The sequence below is a fragment of the Phyllostomus hastatus genome, unplaced genomic scaffold (assembly GCF_019186645.2).
Source record: "Phyllostomus hastatus isolate PE091 unplaced genomic scaffold, TTU_PhHast_1.1 phas_contig_1, whole genome shotgun sequence".
Classification (NCBI taxonomy): Eukaryota; Metazoa; Chordata; class Mammalia; order Chiroptera; family Phyllostomidae; genus Phyllostomus; species Phyllostomus hastatus.
The window spans coordinates 29739048-29759908 of NW_025333498.1; the positions used below are offsets into that span (position 1 = coordinate 29739048).

At 35.7% G+C, this 20861-nt stretch overlaps 1 protein-coding gene across 3 annotated transcripts in view; it reads left to right on the forward strand.

Moving 5' to 3' along the window:
- The window catches only part of BAZ2B (bromodomain adjacent to zinc finger domain 2B), a 364968-nt gene that overhangs the window by 217745 nt on the left and 126362 nt on the right, over window positions 1-20861 (forward strand). For all 3 annotated transcript variants that reach the window (XM_045821942.1, XM_045821977.1, XM_045822067.1), the window contains one exon: window positions 9604-9750. In XM_045821942.1, coding sequence (XP_045677898.1) covers window positions 9606-9750 — 145 coding nt within the window. In that variant the 5' untranslated portion in view covers window positions 9604-9605. The remainder of the gene's footprint in view (window positions 1-9603; window positions 9751-20861) is intronic.

Consider the following 20861-nt stretch of genomic DNA (forward strand, 5'->3'; position numbering starts at 1 on the left):
TTTGTATTCCTTAGCCAACATACCTTGCCCTTCTTTATTTGTACCTGTTTAGGTTTACATCTAACAGATGTCAGTGTTTCATAAATTACGTGATCACAAAAAAGAACATTGGATATGCATGAATTTGAATAGTGTTATCATTAACAACTGATCATTGAATCTTTTTGATGTATAGAAAAGCATCAGGCAGGGAAGTATCATAGTTGTTTGTGGCAATTCTGATTTTTGTCTGTTCTCACAATTGTTATATAAATAACATCTTAGTAAAATGCACTAAATTAATGCTACACAGCATGAGTGAAGCATTATTATATGCATTAATTGTATGTCATACATTATCAGGTTTAAATAATTAGGATAAAGTGTAAAACAATAGACTCTAGAGGAATGCTGACATAAAAGATAGTTTGAATAGAATGTTCTAATTTATTGCAGTGGTACTAAATTAGCAAAAATCATTTTATTATAATAATTATATAGAATTACTACTTAATAGTGTTTTGGTTAACTGAATTCCAAGTAATACAGTTTTTGATACTTTAGATCAGAATTTCTCAACCTTAGCACTACTAACATTTTGGGCCAGGTAGTTAATTCTCTTGGTGGGGGTGGGGGGTGCAGCAGTTTTGTACATTTTAATCTCCATACACCTGGCAGAACAGTGCTGTATTCACACAGGCAAACAGCCCTGCTCTTGCCACACTCCGGGGCCAACTGTGGCAAGCAAGAGCTACTGTCCTCCAACCTGTGGAGAAATGCAAGACCTACCAGCACCAACAACAGGCAGCTCTGCAGCAGCAGCTGGCAGAATCAGAGGCTGCTGTTGGTGGTGATGGAGACTGCAGTGGAGGCGCTTTCCCTGGTGGAAGCCACAGAGATCTACTCTCTGGCTGAGGGCCCAGATCAGTGGCTGACCCTACTTGTTTGCCTTTTCAGCAAGACCATGCCCTATTGCTGAAGAAACTCCTCCAATACTCCCTTAAATTTCTGTACACACAGTGCCCCTTCCTCCATGCCTATCAACTGCTACAGAAGTTTTGTAACTGGATTTATTCTCTTTTGAGAGGTGTTCTGGGGTCCTTGATACGCATAAAGGTGTCCCACGTCCTTTCACCTGTTAGCACTTGGTGGCCCCAAGGTGATATAGACACTAAAGACTGAGTTAGACATTTAAAAAATAATGTTTGGCCCTGGCCAGTGTGGCTCAGTAGGTTGGAGTGTCATCCCGTAAATGCAAATGTCATAGGTTCAAGTCCCAGTCAGGGCCTAGGTTGCAGGTTGGTCTTCAGTCGGGGCATGTGGGAGAAGGCAACCAGTAATGTTTCTTTCAATCTCTCCTTCTCTTCCCTTCTCTGTAAAATCACTAAGCATGTCCTCGGTGAGGATAGAAAAAAAAGGATATTTAGCCAGTAGCACCCTGTCAGTTGTAGCAGTCAAAAATGTTCCCAGACATTGCAAAATGTTTTCTAGTGGAAAGCCACCCCTGGTTAAGAACTACTGCTTAAGGACATGGGAAAGGTCTGTAATGAATCAAATCACTTACAACAACATCTTCTGCATGGTTTTTTTCCCCTGTTGTTCACATCAACGAATTTATTTATTTTTTTAGTATAGTGTTATACGTTAATTTTAAGTTGTAGTAATCTTTATCTTACCTGGTTGACTTTGTAAGTAAATTATTCTGAAGTTATACATTGGAAAATATACTCTCATAAATGTCCTAAACTAAAAGATGTACCTACTAATTGATATTCTTCCATAGGTGGGTGTGTTGTGGGTGGGGCAGTCATGTTATTATATTTTATTCACTTTTTCTCATGGTATATGGACTGTTGTGGGCCAAAAAGAGTCAGTTGATTAGTGGTGACTTGGAACTTAGAAGAAAGTGGTATTCTTAATATACAGCCTCAGAATGAGAGGCTATTCCAGGAGTGCAAGTATCAGATCTGGATGTTCTGTCCATAACAGAAATCTGGGAATAAATGGTTCTTAGGTATCTGAATTGTTTTTATTTTAATGAACACATTTTTCTTAAATAATCTGAACAGATGGGTCTCACTGATTTATGTAGTATGCATCAATATTGAATAATAACTCATATGATCATAGAGTAATTGTTTTACAACTAAAAATTATTGTATTGATTTTTTTCCCAGAAGCATCTAGTTCTTTTTATTTTCTGAAAATATTTTATTGGTTATGTTATTACAGTTGTCTGAATTTTCCCCCTTTGTCCCCTTTACCCAATACCCCCATTCCCTCTAGCAGTACCCCCTTAGTTCATGTCCATGGGTCATGACATAATAAGAGTTTCTTGAGAATCCCACAGTTTCTTCTGCTGTCCATTCCCCACTGGGTTTTACAGCCAGAAGTTATGGGGATTTATCTTCCTAGCACAAGAAGTGTTAGGTTGGGTTGGGTGGTCTGGTCTGGGGCTGGAATCCCTAGCTCCTGAGGTATCCCTCCCAATTTTTATCCACCGCATGTGGACATGGGCCCATGCATTCCACATTTCCGCGCCTCTCCATGCCGCTCAACGTCTCCATGCATCTCCACACCTCTCCACTCCATCTGCGCATCTCTGCCCCTTGTACTTGCCTGGATGAATGTGACTTCTTTAAATCCTTGGTTGTCAGACTTCCATGCAGCTTGATTCTCTGATGATTCTCAGTGATACTTATTTTGTAGTTGTAATTTTTGTTGTAGTTGTACAAGGAGCTGAGGCATGTTTACTTACGCGTCCAAATGTCTGGCTCTATGATATTTTATTTAAATTTGTGTTCCAGCTTATTTTGAAAATTTCACAAACATGATACCATTGGTACTTAAATCACAAGGCACTTATTTTTCATTCTTAATTCAAAATTTATTTGGGTAAAAAATATAATAACACACTAAGATATGTATAACCTGTAAATAGATATTATCCTGAAATATTTACTTGAAATGCATAATCTAAAAGTACATTAAATTTCTTTTACTGCCACATGGTTCATCATACACATAAACATTCACTTATTAAAAATAATAGCTAACAATTGTTGAATGCTAGGTACCTAGCACTTTACCTGCATTATTTCATTTAATCCTTTCAACTATATCTTTATATTACTTATGAAAAAATCAAAAGTTCACTGAAGTTACATAATTTCAACAAGATCATAGCTAATAAGTTGTAGGCACGTCTTTTGAATCCAGATAATGTCTGTTGTCATATGTAATCTATCTTCATTTCTTTCACGTTTAAGTTTACACTCTTTAGTCCCAAGGCATATGTATTTTTTTTATGTGATTGCTATGTGCCAGATTTTGTGTTTTTGTTTTTCTTTTCTTCTGAAATTATTTTAGATTTATAAAAGATAGTTAGAAAACAAATACAGAACATACACATATATTTTTCACCCAGATTCTCCTATTGAAATTATAAAATCAGAAATTAACATTGGTACAGTGCTATTAACTAAGCTGTAGACTTTATATGTATTCCCTTAGTTTTCCTATTAATGTCCGTTTTTTGTTCCTAAATCTAACCTAGGATTCCATATCACATTAGTTGTTGTATCTCCTTAGTCTTCCACCTGTGGCAGTTCCTCAGTCTTTCCTTTCCTTTCATGATCTTGACACTTGATGAATAGTAGTCAATAATTGTGTATATACTTTCTCAACTTGGATTTCTCTGGGTTTGTCATGATTTGACTGATGTTATATGTGATCGAGAAGAATACCAGAGAAATGATATGCCCTTCAAAAGGTATGTTGTATTACAGGTTATATAGTTTCTCCACTGTGAAATTCACTTTTGCCCTGTAATTGTAAATATTTGGGACGTTATACTTTGAATCTATTCAAATATCTTGTTTCTCCTCATACTTTTAGCTACTACTTTTAGCATCCTTTGGTGCTCATGTACTTTAAACCTTCTTCTTTGACTAGTTCTTACAATATAGTAAACTAATGATTGTTTTGTGGCTTTTTCACAGTTACAAATGCATTGCTTTCTTACCTTTTAACTTCCTATTGACTAGAGTTCCTTCCAGTGCTATGTTTGTGCTTTATTTAGCAGGGCACAATAGTAAGTAAAATGGATATTCAATAATATTTAGCCTAAAAAGCTAATCCTTATTAATTCAAGCATAAACAATCTTCATTCTAGAGTAACAAAGGCTAAAGTTGACTTGTTAATATCTTTTTTAAATGAAAAGAAGGATATGTATAAGATAAACATAGAGTAATTGACCATTTGGGGTTACTAGAATTTCAAAATTCCTATTAAAACATGAAAAAAATTAAACTTAGCTCCAGTATTAAAAAAAAGAACTTGGTATACAAAGAGAATACTCAGCCACCTAAGAGGTCATATTGACTGACTAAAAATATGTCTGACTTGTGGTCAAGATGTCATAGGCAGACACAGCTCTCTTCTTCTCACAACCACATCAAAATTGCATCTAAAAATAGAACAACCATCATTCAGGAATGTCAGAAATCGAGTTGAATGGAAGTCTGACAACTTTGGAATTAAAGAAACGACATCCATCCAGACACAGAATGGGCTGGTTCCTCACCCACGTGTGGTGGATAAAAATTTGGGAGGGATATCTTGCAAGCAAGGAGTCCCAGCCCCACACCGTGCCCCCATTGCAGGGTTCCAGTGCCAGGAAGATAAGTCCCCATTACTTCTGGCTGCAAAAACCAGCAGGAATTGAGTTCATAGACGAAACTTCTGGAGCCCCAAGTAGTTCCCCTTAAAAACCTACACACAACTCACCTACTCAGACTCACTTCCTCTGAGCTCCAGCACCAGAGTAGAAGCTTGAAAGGCACCAGTGGCATGAAGGGAGGAACTGAAGTGTCTGTCATCAAGGTAAACAGAGGCCATTGTCCTTTCTAAATCCTACACCCACAGAACCAGGAAGCTGGTACCATATCTGCTACTCCATCAATCTGGCTAACGCTGTTTGACCTGCCTTGGAGATCCCCAGAGGCTCTGCCCCATCCAACTTATACATCCACCCAAGCAGCTTTTCTGTATGAATGGCTGGTCTTAGCTCATGTTCCACAACTTCCTAAATCCTTTCAAAGAAGCAACAGCTGGCCTCTGTGAGCCCACAGCTAGGGACTATCAGCAGCCAACCTAGATTCATAGCTTAGCTTCCCCTGGGAATCTCCAAGCCCAGCACAAATACAGCCATCTCAGATTGCTTTATAGCTCAGGCAGGGTGGCCCCAGGCAAAACACAGATGGGGTCTGACCCTGGCCTGCACTACCTGGGAAACCCCAGGGTCAGTGTACCCAGTGGACACCTGCAGACCACATCGGAGTACCACCACACTACCCTTGCACAGCTGATCCTCCACAGACAGTGGAGGTTGGTCTTCAGTGGTCACAGCTAATCCTTGAAGCTGACTGGCTTGGGTAAATCCTGTCCATTGATCTGCCAACAGCAACCAAGGCTCAACTACAACAGGAGGGTGTACTCAGCCCACACAAAGAGTGCATTTTGAGTACCCAGCTTGGGTGATAGGGGAGGCTGTGCTAATGCACTCTACAGGATACCTACTACATTAGGCCACACTATCACAACAGAGTTAAAGCAGTTCTACCTAATACATAGAAACAAATATAGGGAGGCTGTCAAGATGAGGAAACAAAAGAAATATGGCCTAAATGAAAGAACAGATTAAAACTACAGAAAAAGAGCTAAACAAAATGGAGATAAACAATCTATCAGATGCAGAGTTCAAAACACTGATTATAAGGATGCTTAAGGAACTTAGGAGCTCAACAGCATAAAAAAGATCCAGTCAGAAATGAAGGATACACTAATTGAAATAAAACACGATTTACTGGGAAACAGCAGTAGAGTGGATGAAGCTGAGAATCAAATCAATGATTTGGAACATAAGGAACCAAAAAACAACCAATCAGAACAAGAAGAAAAAAGAATCCAAATAAATGAGGATAGTATAAGCAGCCTCTGGGACAACTTTAAATGTTCCAACATTCACTTCAGAGGGGTGCCGGAAGGAAAAGAGAAAGAGGAAGAAATTGGAAATCTATTTGAAAAAATAATGACAGAAAACTTTCCTAATTTGCTGAAGAAAATAAACATGGAAGTCCAGGAAACACAGAGAGTCCCAAACAAGATGAGTGCAGAGAGGCACACTCCAAAACACATCATAATTAAAATGATAAAGAGTAAAAATAAAGAGAGAATGTTAAAAGCAATGAGAGAAAAGAATCTGTAGTTACTTTCAGGGGTGTTCCGATAAGACTGTTGGCTGGTTTCTGAAAAGAAACTTTGCATGCTACAAGGTATTGGTAAGAAATACTCAAAGTCATGAAGAGCGGGGACTTACAGCCAAGATTGCTCTATCCAGCAAAGCTATCATTTAGAATTGAAGGGCAGATAAAGAGATTCCCAGACAAGAAAAAACTAAAGGCGTTCATTATCACCAAACCACTATTATATGAAATGTTAAAGGGACTTATTCAAGAAAAAGATAAAAACTATGAACAATAAAATGGCAAGAAATACATATCGATCAGCAATTGAGTCTAAAAAACAAAGTAAGTAAACAAGAAGAACGGAGGTAGAATCATGGATATGCCGAGTATTTTGATGGGTGCCAGATGGGACAGGGGTGAGGAGAGTAAGACATACAAACAGGTAGTTACAGAATAGCCATGGGGATGTAAAGTACAGTATAGGAAGTGGAGTAGCCTGAGAACTTATACACATGACTCATGGACATGAACAATGGTGCAGGGATTGCCCGAGAGAGTAGGTGGCCCTGGGTGGAGGGGTGCAAATGGGGAAAAATCAGGATACCTGTAATAGCATAATCAACAAAATATAATTTTAAAAATAGAAACAAAACAGTGAAGTACAGTTGGTTGAGAACCACTGGTTTAGAATTTAAAAAATGAAAATATACATCTAGGATCAAAATAGTTAAAACAAAATGGCACGTAAATAATGTATATATAGAACTAAGGATAATGGCTGCATACACATTTATAAAATGAGTTAAGCTCATTTGCACTTACATGAACAAAAAGAACAAAGAATAAGAGAAAATTGCATTTTTACTGAAACTAAAAGAGGCCCCCATACCTCAAGCTACTAGCTCTAGTTCCATTTTTTATTGTCAGGTTTAAAGTTTATTTTACTTTTAAACAATGTTGTAATAAAGTTTCTACTTGTACTTTATCCGTAAAGTAGATTCTTAAAAGATTGTAAGATCCAAATGTATGCTTATTTTTTACTTTAATAAATATTTCTAGGAAAAGTAATCTCCAGTGAGCAATATATAGAGACTGCTCATTATGCCTTCTGGGTTTTCCTTAACCATAATCCTGAATTAAGTTATATCAACAGAAAGAAATATACCTAGGGTGTATAATTTATTATCTTATTAAAAAGTAATGACTATTATTTAGCTCTTATATTGAAGTACTCAGCTAACGTGCTTATCTATATCACAAAGGTATTTTTGCTGTGCAATACAAAGGCAATTTTTAAAATAAATCCACCTTTTATTATTTTTAAATAATAGTATATTTCAGTACCTCTAATCTGTGTGGCTCAGTTGGTTGGGCAGCATCCCTCAAAGTGAAAGGTTTTGGGTTTGATTTCCGGTCAGGGCACATGCCTGTGCTGAGGTTGGGTTCCCAGTTCTGAGTGCCTAGGAGGGACAACTGATCAGTGTTTCTCACATCTATGTTTCTCTCCCTCTCTTTCTCCCTTCCTCTCTCTCTAAAAAATAAAATAAATAAAAATATTTTAAAGTAGCAATAAATAGCACATTTTAGAATTTTTGTATACAATGTGGTTATTAGCTATAAATTTTTAAAAAGTCTTCCGGTAAAATCTATTTAAGTAAAAAATCTACATTTTTTTGTATTTAGTGAAATGAGATGTTGGTGAAAATAGTTTGTAAAGACGTGTCCTATAGGCCTTGCCATCAGATAGCCACATGCCTCAAAGCTCGTTAGTTACTATTGATGACCTAAAACTTGTGCTTTAGGCATTAGTTCCACATACCCATCAGTACTAACCGTGCCTTTCCCTGATGAATGCTGATAAAAAGTAAGAAAAGTTCTCTAAGAATATGCCCACACTCATTACAGCAGTACCATCCCTGTGGAGATAATTGACAATGCCAGAACATGAAGTTTTTTAATTGTATGTGATTGGGAAACTCATTGAAATTGTCTTACAAATGATCCTGTGTATCAACATGAGATTATCTTTACCATACATATTTAAGAGAAAAATCATCTAAATACCATATGGGTTCAATCGATATTTAAACATCAACCCTGCATTATTTTAATTTGTCAGTATTTAAAATTAAATCAAACTATTTTTTTCTTAGAAAATACATAGTAATTATGTGAATTGGCTGTAGAATTCCCTACAGATATCTTTTTATGTTTAGATTATTTAAATGGTGAAAGTTTACTCTTGGTTAATTTTAAGTTTACAGGTGAGCAGTATCTTTTTTTGTTTCTTCCTATAAATTGTGAACTTCACAATTGCCTTGCTTAATTTGGGGATCAGGGTATGCAGAGAGTATTAAAATGACCATAAACTAATACAGATAAAATTTTTATTGACATATAATTGACATGTAACATTATATTAGTTACAGTTGTACAATATGATTCTGTATTTGTACATATTGTGAAATGATCACCATAATAAGCCCAGTTATCTATCACCACACGTAATTATAGTTTTTTTCCTTGTAATGACAGCTTTTAAGATCTTTTAGCAACTTTGAAATATACTGTACAGTTTTACTAATAGTAGTCACCATGCTATACATTATGTCCCCATGACTTAATTTATTTTATAAATGGAAATTTTGTACCCTTGACCTCCTTCACTCATTTCTATTCTAGATTTTTTTGTATCAATGTAAACTATTACAATAAGATCAATATAATATTGTACCCAAAATAGCCAAACAGATTAATGAAGATGCTTAGAGGTGGTTATAATAAATTGGTCATATTAAGGTCATTTTGAGGCCATCCTTCAAACGTGATTGTACTAAAAACTATGAAATGTAATTTGTCTTTTGAGGGAGGGTCTCACTGTATTGGAGATTATGAGGTCATATTCTTGGATTCTTGAGTCCAACAAGCATATTTCTATCTGGATTAATAAGACAGGGTTACAGTCCATTGAAATGTAATGGTATTTTCTTGTTTTATTAAAACAATATGGGCATTGTGTGGTAAGTGAGTGGATGATAAAGTGATGTAGAAGAATAAGAAGTTGATATATTAATTTTCCTAAGGTTGTGGCACATGTGTGAAATTCCTATAGTTATATCATTATTAATTTTTTGACATAAGGAAACTCTACAATCCTAATAGAGAGGGGATTTGGTATACTTAACATTAAACTTATTTCATAATTGGTATTTTTATTTTGTTTTTTATTCCATATTTTATGTTTCTGAAGAATACATGTTCTAAACTTCATAACTTTAAAAACTATGCCTAAATATTTGACTTAATTTAAGTGTGTATAACTCTTTTGAATACTTCCTCTAACACTGAGAACTAATATTTTTCTCCCTCTCGTAGATATGGAGTCTGGAGAACGGTTACCATCCTCAACAGCCTCCTCTACTGTACCAACTTCCTCTTCTATGCCTTCTGTGGCTTCATCTGTGTCAAAAGGCGGCCTTTCCACTGGAGCTGCTTCGCTTAGCTCTACAATCAACCCATGTGGTGAATATCCTTATTAACTCAATTTTAGAATGCCATTCTTTTACTAATTTGTGTTTGTAGTGTTTTATGCAGCTCTGAATAAACTGTTCTCATTACCTCCACTGACCTGTGGAACAATGGCTATCTTAAACATCTAGTCTCTGCTTTTTTGAATTCTGTCAGGACACTTGGGTAGCACTGGTTATTCCATGCATTTCATACTTATTAGACGCTCTCTTTGTGAGTTTCATATTAATGTCACCATTTCAATTAATAAATTAATATATTCAAAGTCTTTTGAAAACATTACACCCATGAGGGAATGAAGAAATACAAAGGAATTCTTGGTGATAGGAGAAGGTACCAATGCTGTGAACCCTTTGCCCTAAATCTGCTTTCAATATTGAAATGACCTTTACCAAATTCCAGCTGTCTCATCTCACAGGCGTATACTAAGGCATCTAGATCATTTACTTGTTGGAAAATATTTTAAAAGCTTAGAGCTTTTAAAGTTTCTTGTAAACATGACTAAAGTTTATATTGCTAAAAAGAGAGCTTTATTTCAGAAGTGAAAATACCCTTAATTTGCATTAATTACATAGGAGGTATTTTTTTTGATAATTCTTTATTACAGTGAGTATAATTATAGAACAATTTATACCCCATCTCAGTTAGTTTCTTTTTCTTCTTTTTGTTTTTGGAAAAATATGAATGGATTTTTTAAAAATTTTATTTTAATCATTGTTCAAGTACAGTTTTCTCCCACTTACTCCCATTCCAGCCCACCCACCCAACCCTCCCCTCTTCCCCACCATTATCCCCCACCCCTAGTTTTTGTCCATGTGTCCTCCAAATTTGTTCCTGTAAACACTACCCATTCCCCCCTGAAATTCCCTCTTCTCTCCCCTCTGGTCACTGTCAGTCTGTCCCCTATTTCAGTGTCTTGGTTATATTTTGCTTATTTCTTTGTTTTGTTGTTTAGGTTCCTGTTAAAGGTGATATCATGTGGTATTTGTCTTTCACTGCCTGGCTTGTTTCGCTTAGCATAATGCTTTCCAGCTCCATCCATGCTGTTGCAAAGGGTAGGAGCTCCTTCTTTCTTTCTGCAGGAGGTGTTTTTAATAACCATGCCAAATCACTTCTTGACCAAACACAGATTTAGTAGAATACATCCTTTTTTTTTTTTTTACAGCTGAACTTGATTAACTCATTTCTTTATCAATAGGAAGCTTTTTAATCTTAAATATTTTCAAATAATCTTATAGATTATTCTATATGTTTATAAGAAGTACAAGTAAATGGTATTTCACTTTTTCAAGATTAGGTTGTAATTTGGGGTAAGTGAAATGCATAAATATGGAATATTTGCTAACAAATACCCTAGCAATTTGCCAAGTATGTATTTAATTATTTTGATTTTTTTTAATCAATGGAACAACAACAAGGATGCTATTTTGTCATTGTTTTATCAGAATACATTTCTAAAATTTTCTTAGTGATTACAAAATAGCTAAAATAAAATAGCATAACATTAAAAAGTAAATAAGTGAAATCTCTGTTGTCCTGTACCCTGTACAATCTGGGTTAAAGTTAACATTGAACAGCTTGATCCACACTTCCCTGGTGTATAAAATGATAATGATGTATAACTGAAGAATGCCTTTGATGATTTGCTGTATTCAGAAAAGATGATGCCATAATTGGCATTTTACTTCCACTGACTTTGTCTAAATGATTGAAGAGTTCTACTTTTATAATTTTTCTTTCCTGCTTTTTATAACTGTTCTTTAATATTATATTTGAATTCAGAGCCCTGAGTTTTCTGGAAGTTTTGCCATCACCTGTTTCTCACTTAGTTTCCTGAATTCGTGACACTTGAATTGTTTGTGATTCTGATTAGTCACATTAGGACACCATTTTTTGTTTGTGATAGTTGGGAATTGCAGAAGTGGTTGGGGCATGCTAGCTTTCTGAGTATTGTTAGAAATTTCCTTGTCTGGAAAGGAATACGTTTTTGTCATTTATTTACCAGTTTAAAAGGTTGTAGAGTTTTTATGTTGCTACTTACATTGAATGAAAGTATAGTTTATTTCTATGCTTATTCAGAAATATATCACCTATTAACACATTTGAATACCTATATTACTAGTTTTTTCACTGACTGGGAAAATGCTTTTTCGTTTTTAATTTTCACACTGTTGTAGGTTATGTTTAAAGTAAAGCATAGTATTAACTTCCAATGCACAACTTATGTAAGAGAATGCTTAGTTGTCCCGTATAACTCAGTTTACCACATTTTTCTGTCTTGTTTGATGTGATATTTTTAGCCTATTCATTGCCTAATAATTCTGTCCACTTTAAAATAAAATCATAGAGTCATAATAGACCTTGGCCTCTTTATCTTAAACAATGTGATTCTCCTCACTTTTTTTTTTGGTGTATAGAGTCAAACAGAATTTTCATCTTTAAAATGTCAAAACTTGAACAGTTTTTTAATGATCCCTTGGGGATGGACTTTCTTTCCTTTCTTTTCTTTTCTTTTCATTTCTTTTCTTTCCTTTTTGTAGATCTTCATTTATTTTTAGACAGAGGGGAAGGGTAGGAGAAAGAGAGGGAGAGAAACATCAATGTGTGGTTGCCTCTCACATGCCCCCTACTGGGAACCTGGCCCATAACCCAGGCAGTGCCCTGACTGGGAATCAATCCCATGACCCTTTGGTTTTCAGGCTGGCGTGCAATCCACTGAGCCACAACAGCAGGGCCAGGAAATTCTGTTTTAAGTAGTTATTTTAATAGACCATTCTGTCTTCTTTATTAATGGTATGTCTACAGAAATTCCACTGAGTTACAAGGGATATAATTCAAACCTGCTTTTCAACATTGAATGATTAACTAACTCACTTATTTGGAATCAGTACCTTGTGAGGATTTGAGATGGTGCCTACCCACAAGTTAGCCTGCTGTCTCCTGGGTCAGAGATTTCATTACTTACAGCACAGCAAACAGCATGAGCATCATGTTGGCACTGGCTTTCCATGCCTCTCAAGTTCCAGCCATCTTGAATCTTGTACATGCAGTGGGTTTGTGTCACAGTTTAGGAATACTGAGCTTAAAGAATCCACTGCTTTTATTGTAAATGAAAACAAACCCTTTATCTAGAGGCAAATGTTACCTCATCCTTCAAGGCTGATCACTGCAAATGCAATCCTAAGAAAGGGCTTACTTAAAGAGCGGTCAAGGCCTTGAATTTTTGGTGTACTCAGCAGGAACATGTAGGGAGGGACCATGCTGGATTGCCTTTTACAAAACACCTGTCATTTTTATTACAGTAACTTGGATAGAAAATAACACTGCAGTAAAGATTAATTAATCTAAGGCCATCTGCATATATATGTTTTGTTGGTCTTAGCAGAATATAAGGAATGCAGTATTTCTGTTTAAGTTATGATTTAAAAATAACTTGCCTGCCTCTAATAAATATTTTGGGACAGCTGTCAGGAAATGTATTATCATAGTAAACAAAACAGTTAACTAAAATATCAAAAGATAGGCCCTAAAAAGATATTAACTAAAGAAAGCCACCAATATTAAACAAAAAACAAATGAACTATTAAGAATAAAAGGGAAAAATACATATATATCTCATATACTGATGCTAGTCAGCATATCAGTTCCTCAGGAAAATTCCTCAGGAAAATGTGAACTTTTATCCTGGCCTTGGGCGATGTAGCAATTATGCTACCAGAACTTTTGTGTGAAAAACCAAATGCTGCCCAGTATCCTACTTGTGAGTTTCACAGATACTCAGACTGCACATACTGGCTCTAAGTGAAAGCTGAGAGAAAAGTATTTAAACATAGTTGCATAATTAAACTTTACGGAGTGGATTAGCTTGAGAGTTGTGGTCATTTGAAATCATACAAAGATAGGAATTTGGGAAATTTCAGTTATAGTTCAGCTGTATCTTAGACCCGTGGTTTTTCTATTTTTTTTTTTAGGTAATCATCTTCAAACCAAAGCTTATAAAAATAAAAATGCTGAGTAAATAAAATAGGTAAACTGTTTAAAATTTCTAGTTAAAGCTGAAGTATTCCTACTTTTCTTTTTAAAATTAAAGAGACCCATTTACATATGTATCTCACAATTGCTGACCACCTATCTCTCCACAAGTGTGACAAATCCTGGTTAGGCAGTGCTGGGTGGGTTATGTCATCACATAATCTGAACTTCTAATTTTAAATCATTTCTTTGAAGTAAGGAATTCTGATGTTCACATGGGTCTCTCCTGTCTGTAAGAGGCCTGATCCACTTATAGCATTGTTTTCCAGGAAGGAAGAAGGGGTGGGCATGAGGCAGCAAAAGCAGCATGCCTGCTTGCTTTGACCCCTTTTAAAGAGCCTTCCCAGAAATACCACCTGGTGGAGTTTCTGCCTTGTATATCTTTTGCCGGAATTGTGTAAATGGTAGTATCAGCTTCAAGGGAGGCCAGGGAAAATAGTTTTTAGATTAATGTATTGCTGCCTTAAGTAAAATAGAAATTATTAGCAAGGGAAAAAGAGAGACTGGATAGGTAGTATCTGCTGTAGGCTAAGTGAAACAGAGGGACAGAGGACAGGATTTCAACCTCAGGAGTAGGCTAAGGTTATGTCATTGATAACTTCATATACCATGCTTAGGAATTTAGGTAGAATAATGTGGTAATTAAAGAGCAAGGAGTCTTTGTAAAGCCCTGAAATTGAGTCTTGACTTGTCAACTTATTAGGTGTGTGAATTTGGGTAAATTACCCCTTTCTGGGGTTCCATCGCCTCATCTAGTGTATAAAATAGATATAAAAACACCCACTTTGCAGCATTATAGTGATGCCTAGCATATAGTAGGTGCCTAGTAAACTGTAAGCATTATTTTTATTCATATGTCATCAAATGGAGGGATTTTATATGATCATACTACTTTGAAATTGACAGCTCTAGCACCATGTAGCTCACCACTTTGCAAGGGGGTGAAACTAGAATAAAGGCCTTTAGGGAGGTACTCATATTTACTGAGTCAGACACGATGAGGGCCCACATTAAGGAATTATTGGAGGTGGAGAAAAAAAGCAAACTTCCAGAAAATATTTAGGGAGTAGATTCTAATGGGATATGAAGTGATGTGGAGAGGGAGATTGAAGCTCTGACATGACTTGAAGAACTGTGTGAGGAGAGATGTAATGAGAAATGTGGAGAAAAAAGTTTTAAGGGTAAAAGGCTCATTACCTTTTTGCATGTTGCATTTGAATGGAATATTCATCCATTTTTATATCTACACTATTGTTGATGAATATTTGAGTTATTTCCAACTTTTGCCAATTAAAAACAATGTTATGACCATTATTTTACATGGATCCTAATGCAAATAAGCATCCTTTTCTGAAGATGTCTTCAACTTTATCAGTAGTACCTATTTATTTCCCCACCAGCTATATGTTAGAAGTTTTGATGCTTATCAGCCATGCTAACACTTGTCATTACCAGACTTTTTGATTTTTGTCAGTGATGAATATGAAGTAGTGTTTTATTAAGGTGCCTTTTTATAAGTTTTTAGCCTTTTGGCTTTCCTCATTATTGAAGTGTTTATTTAAGGCTTTGGTGCATATATGTATTGGGTTGTCTATCTTTTTTTAATGGACTTGTGAGTTTTTAAAAAATTTTGGATACTGATCTTTTTTTCACTGTGTTTGTGGGAGATATCTTTTTCTCAGTCTATGGTATATCTTTATTTTACATTGTCTTTTGATGAATTGAACTTCTAATTTTAGTATAGTCAGATCTATCAATTTTTAAATTTATGATTATGCTTTTTGCCTATTTAAGAAATCCTCCTTTACCTCCAAAGTTATACATGTTATTTTTAAGCTTTCACTTACCTCTCAATTAGTATTACTTTGAAAAGTGTGTGGTTATGTGAAAAGTGTATGGCAGGTGTATCAAGCCAGTTGTAATAGAATGAAAAATCCTTTGGTTTGGGAGCTATCACAAGTTGGAGTTGTTGGTTGATATATCAGTCAGTTCAGCTAGACTTAACATAAACCAGTAAAGCTGTTTTAAGCAGAAAGTGCTTTAATATAGGGAGTTAGGTACTTATAAAATTATTGAGGAGCTGACCCCTTACCACCATGAATGATTTCAGAGCCTTACTATTGAATTGTACTGCTTAAGGAAGCTACCTCTGGTTCAATGAGGATACCACTGTTCTGGCTGATGGCTCCATGAATCATACCATTTCAGCTGTACTAGTGATCAGGAGCCATTGACACAACTGGCTTCAGAACTGTTCTGTTCTGCCTGCTAGATCTGGGTTGTCTGTGTAGTGAATCTTCTCATCAGCTAACAAAGACTACTTTACTTCTTCCTTTCCAATTTGGATGTCTTTAATTTCTTCTTGTCTGATGGTTCTGACTAGGACTTCTAGTAGCATGTTGAGTAAGGGAGGTGCAAGTGGACATAGCTCTCTTGTTCCTGATCTTAAGGGGAAGGTCTATAGTTTTTGCCTGTTGAGTATGATGCTGACAGTGAGTTTGTCATATATGGCCTTTACTATGTTTAGGTATGTTCCCTCTGCTCTCACTTTGCTGAGACTTTTTATCATAAATGGGTGCTGGATTTTATTAAATGCTCTTTCTTCATCTGTTAATGGGATCATGTGTTTCTTCCCCTCATTTTGTTTATACATGGTGAATCATATTTGTTCATCTTTGAATGTTGTACCAACCTTGCATTGCTGGAATAAATCCCACTTGATCATGGTGTATGATCTTTGTGATGCATTGCTGTATTTGGTTTGCTAATATTTTATTGAGGATTTTAGCATCTATGTTCATCAGGGATATTGGCCTGTAATTTTCTTTCTTTGTAGTGTCTTCATCTCATTTTGGAATTAGGATAATGCTGGCTTTGTAAAATGAGTTTGGGAGCCTTTCATCCTCTTGAATTTTTTGAAATACTTTGAGAAGGAGAGGTGTGAGTTCTTCATGGAATAATTGGTAAATCTACCTGTGAAGCCACCAGTTCAGGGCTTTTGTTTGTTGCGAGTTTTTTGATTGCTGCTTGAATTTCACTAGGTGTAATCTGTCTATGTACATTCTCTGATTCTTCCTGATTTATTTTTAGAAGATTGATGTTCCTAGGAATTTATCCATTCCATTCAGGTTGTCCAATTATCCGGCATATAGTTGTTCATAATATTTTCTTACAGCCCTTTGTATTTCTTTGGTGTTAATTGTTATTTCTCCTCTTTCATTTCTCATTGTATTTATTTGGGTCCTCTCTTTTTTTCTTGCCTGGTTCTGCTCTGATCTTTATTATTTCCTTCCTTCTACTTACTTTGGGTTTGTTTGTTGTTGTTTTTTTTTTCAAGTTCCTTTAAGTGTCAAGTTAGATTGTTTATTTGGGCTTTTTCTTTTTCTTTTCTTTTTTTTTTTTTTTTAAGATCGGCCTGTAATGCTATGAATTTCCCTGTTAGGATTGCTTTCCCAGTGTTCCACAGATTTTGAATTGTTGTGTCCTCATTTTCATTTGTTTCAAGGTATCTTTTGATTTCTTCCTTGATCTTGTTGTTGACCCATTCATTGTTTAATAACATGTTATTTAGCTTCCATTTCTTCATCTATTTTTCAGTTGTCTTCTTGTGATTGTTGTCTAGTTTAATAGCATTGTGGTCAGAGAAGATGCTTGTTTTGATTTCAATCACCTTAAATTTATTAAGACTTGCTTTGTGTCATTACATGTGTTCTATCCTAGGAAGCGTTCCATGCACACTTGAAAAGTGTGTATATTCTGCTGCTTTGGGGAGAAATCCTCTGAAGATAGCTATTAAATCCATTTGATCTAGTGTTTGTTTTATGCAGCTGTGTCTGTCCTTGTTGATTTTCGATCTGAAAGATCTATCCATTGAAGTCAGTGGGTGTTAACGTCCCTGACTCTGACTCTGTTACTTCAGCCTCTCCCTTTATGTCCATCAAGATTTGCATCACATATTTAGGTGCTTCTCTATTGGATGAGTAAATGTTTACTAGCGTTATATCCTCTTGTTGGATTGTTACCTTTATCATTATGTAGTGTCCTTTGTTTCTTACTAAAGCCTTGGTTTTAAAGTCGATTTTGTTGGATACAAGTACTGCTACCCAGCTTTTTTTCCCTTTCCACTTGCATGAAATATCTTTTTCGGTTCCTTTATATTTATTTGGTGTGTACCTTTCTCCTTTTTCTCATATATCTATTTACTATTATAAATTTCCCTTTTAAATACAGCTCTGATTATATCTCACAAATTTTGGTATGTTTTCATTTCATTATCATTCTAATTAAAATGTGTTTTATTTTCCTTTATGAATTCTTTGGTTGGTTGTTTAGAAATCAGTTATTTAGCATTTAAATATTTTGATTTTTTAAATTGTATTTTTTCCATTACTATTTAGTCCCCTTATACACCACCACCCCCACCCCAATCTACATACTGAAATTGTTTTATTGATGTCCATTTTAGTTACATTGTGGTTAAAAACATACTGATGATAGTCTGTATGCTGTGTTTTGGCTCCTCACTGTTGCTTTTTTTTAGACTGGCCTCCTGTGTGTCCTCTTTGTGCCTGTGAAATTTGTTGCATTAGCCAAGAATTAAGGCAGAATGAGTTTCTTTCTGTGTAGTTTCCTTGCTTCTAAGATTACCCTCTAATTTCCAGCTGCTCTGCCGGCTTTGGACTCTGTACTCTGATATTGAAGGTTTTCTTTTATCTAAGCCATTCACAGTGAAGGAATTTGTTCAGTTAAGAAATACATCAGCCCTGGGTAGTGTTGCTCAGTTGGTTGGAGCATCATCCCATAAACAAAAAGGTTGTGGGTTCAACTCCTGGTCAGAGCACATACCTGGATAGTAGGTTCAGTCCCCAGTTGGGGTGTTTGCGAGAGGCAACAGATCATGTTTCTCTCCCTCTCTTTGGCCCTCCCTTACCCCCACTCTAAAATCAATAAGTATGTCCTTGGGTGAGGATAAATAAAAATAATAAAAATTTAAAAAATGGAATATGTCAAATTCAACAACTCTACTGTGTGTAGCCCTGTCTTTCAAGAGTAGATTTCTCTATGTTCTCTGCTGGCTCTTTTGCCAAGTCCCTGTAGTCTTTCCCGATTCATTCACAGTGTACTTACAGCTAGCCATTTGGATGGCTTAAGCTCTGAATATTGGTCTCATGCTTTTTGTGATTTCCTCACTGTCAGGATTTCCCCTTTAAATTTTCTGATGTTTTCTCAGTCCTGGATTCTGATTTGTAGCACCTTTAGTTAATAAGCCTGTTCATTTTCTTCCATTGTATTTTGCGATTGTAGCTGTGAGGTTTAGATAGCATTAGCAGACCAGAACACCACCAAGTCACACTTTTTACTCCTTCTCATTACCGTTTTTTCAGGTTAATTGTTAATTTCTCCTCCGGCTTTTCTCTGCTTTAAAAAAAAACATATTTTATTGTTTATGCTATTATAGTTGTTCCAATTTTATTCCCCTTTGCCCTCCTCCACCCAGACCCCGCCTCACTCCCAAAAGCAATTCCCACACGGTTGCCCATGACCATGGTCATTTGTATATGTTCTTTGACTAATCTCTACCCCTTTTTCAACTAGTCCCTACCTTCCCTCTTCCTTCTTTGGCTTTTCTCTACTTTTAGATGCCTTCCTGTATCTTTAGTTTTGTTGTTTTAAATCCAGTTTTTATCATTATCCTCTGTGGGTGATTCATGCAACTACTTTCTTACCACTCCACCATTATCTGAAGTTGTCCTCCCAAAACAAGTAACTTTCTTTTTTTTTTTTTAATTTTATTTTAATTGTTGTTCAAGCACAGTTTTCTGTCTTTTACTCCCACCCCAGCCCACCCTATTCTTTTTTATATTTTTAAATTATTATATTGTTGTTCAATTACCATTGTCTGTGTTTCCCCCACCACCACCACTCCCCCCACTATACCCCAGGCAAACCCACCAGGTAACTTTTCTTTAAAAATTTTTTTCATGCAGAACTCTAGGGATGGCATGTGACCCCGTGTAGCCAATCCAAACATGGTATTTCCCAGACAGTTGTGATTGGTTAAGGAATGGGCACATGGTGCAAATCAGATGAATCAAAGCGATTCCATTCTGGGATTTTTATTGGGGCTGGTGAGGAAGGATACCCTTTAGTCCCACAAATCTGGGAGGAAGGGCCTATCTGAGGATGTATAACCAAAAGAAGAAAGAAGTTTGATCCTGGCAAACGTTCAGTCAGTCTTTTCCAAAAGTCTTCGCCTTATGTGAGCCAATACATTTACCTTTTACTAATTTTGAATTGGGGATTTTGTACTTTTTACCCTAACTGATAGACCCTCCATGATCTAATCACTGCCTACTTAAATTTGTGGTACTGTTCTCACTCTGTTCTATTATCCTCTAGCCTCCCTGCCCTTTTGCTTCTTTAGATACAAACGTTCTTTCGCAACTAAGGATTTCAAATATGTTCTCCTTCTGGAAGATCTTCCTGTGGTTGATTCTTATGCTTTGTCTCAGATTAAATGTCCTGAGACATTAATTAGAGAAGTCTTCTTCATACATAATGTCTGTGTAATTGTTCCACTGTTATCTTTTTGAACCTAATAATTTCATTCATAGTGTATTGAATGTATACATACTCTTCATAATGTATAATTATGCATGGCATAATTATATAATTTATAATTTGGTGGCATTTTGCTTATTTGTCTATTCATCTACATTTAAAGGGCAGGGAGCATATCTGTTTCCTTTTATTATTAGTCTCTAGTAAGTGCCTGGCACAGAAATATATGCTCAAGAAATAATTGTTGAAGAAAGGAAAGTAAAGAAAGATGAACTTGCAAGACTAGGACTGAAAATTAGATGATAAATTAACTCTAATAAGTTTTCTAAGCTATTACCTGCTTTACTCAGGTAATACCAAATCACTATGCAAATTTTGGTTGGAAAAGGACATTATCAGCCTTCGGATAAGGAATCTTAAAAGATCAATTGACCTTACTCAAGAGGCAGTGAATAAGTAAAACCCTGAAAGTCCAAAGTTATTTTTAATTAGAACTTCTTATTTAAAAGATA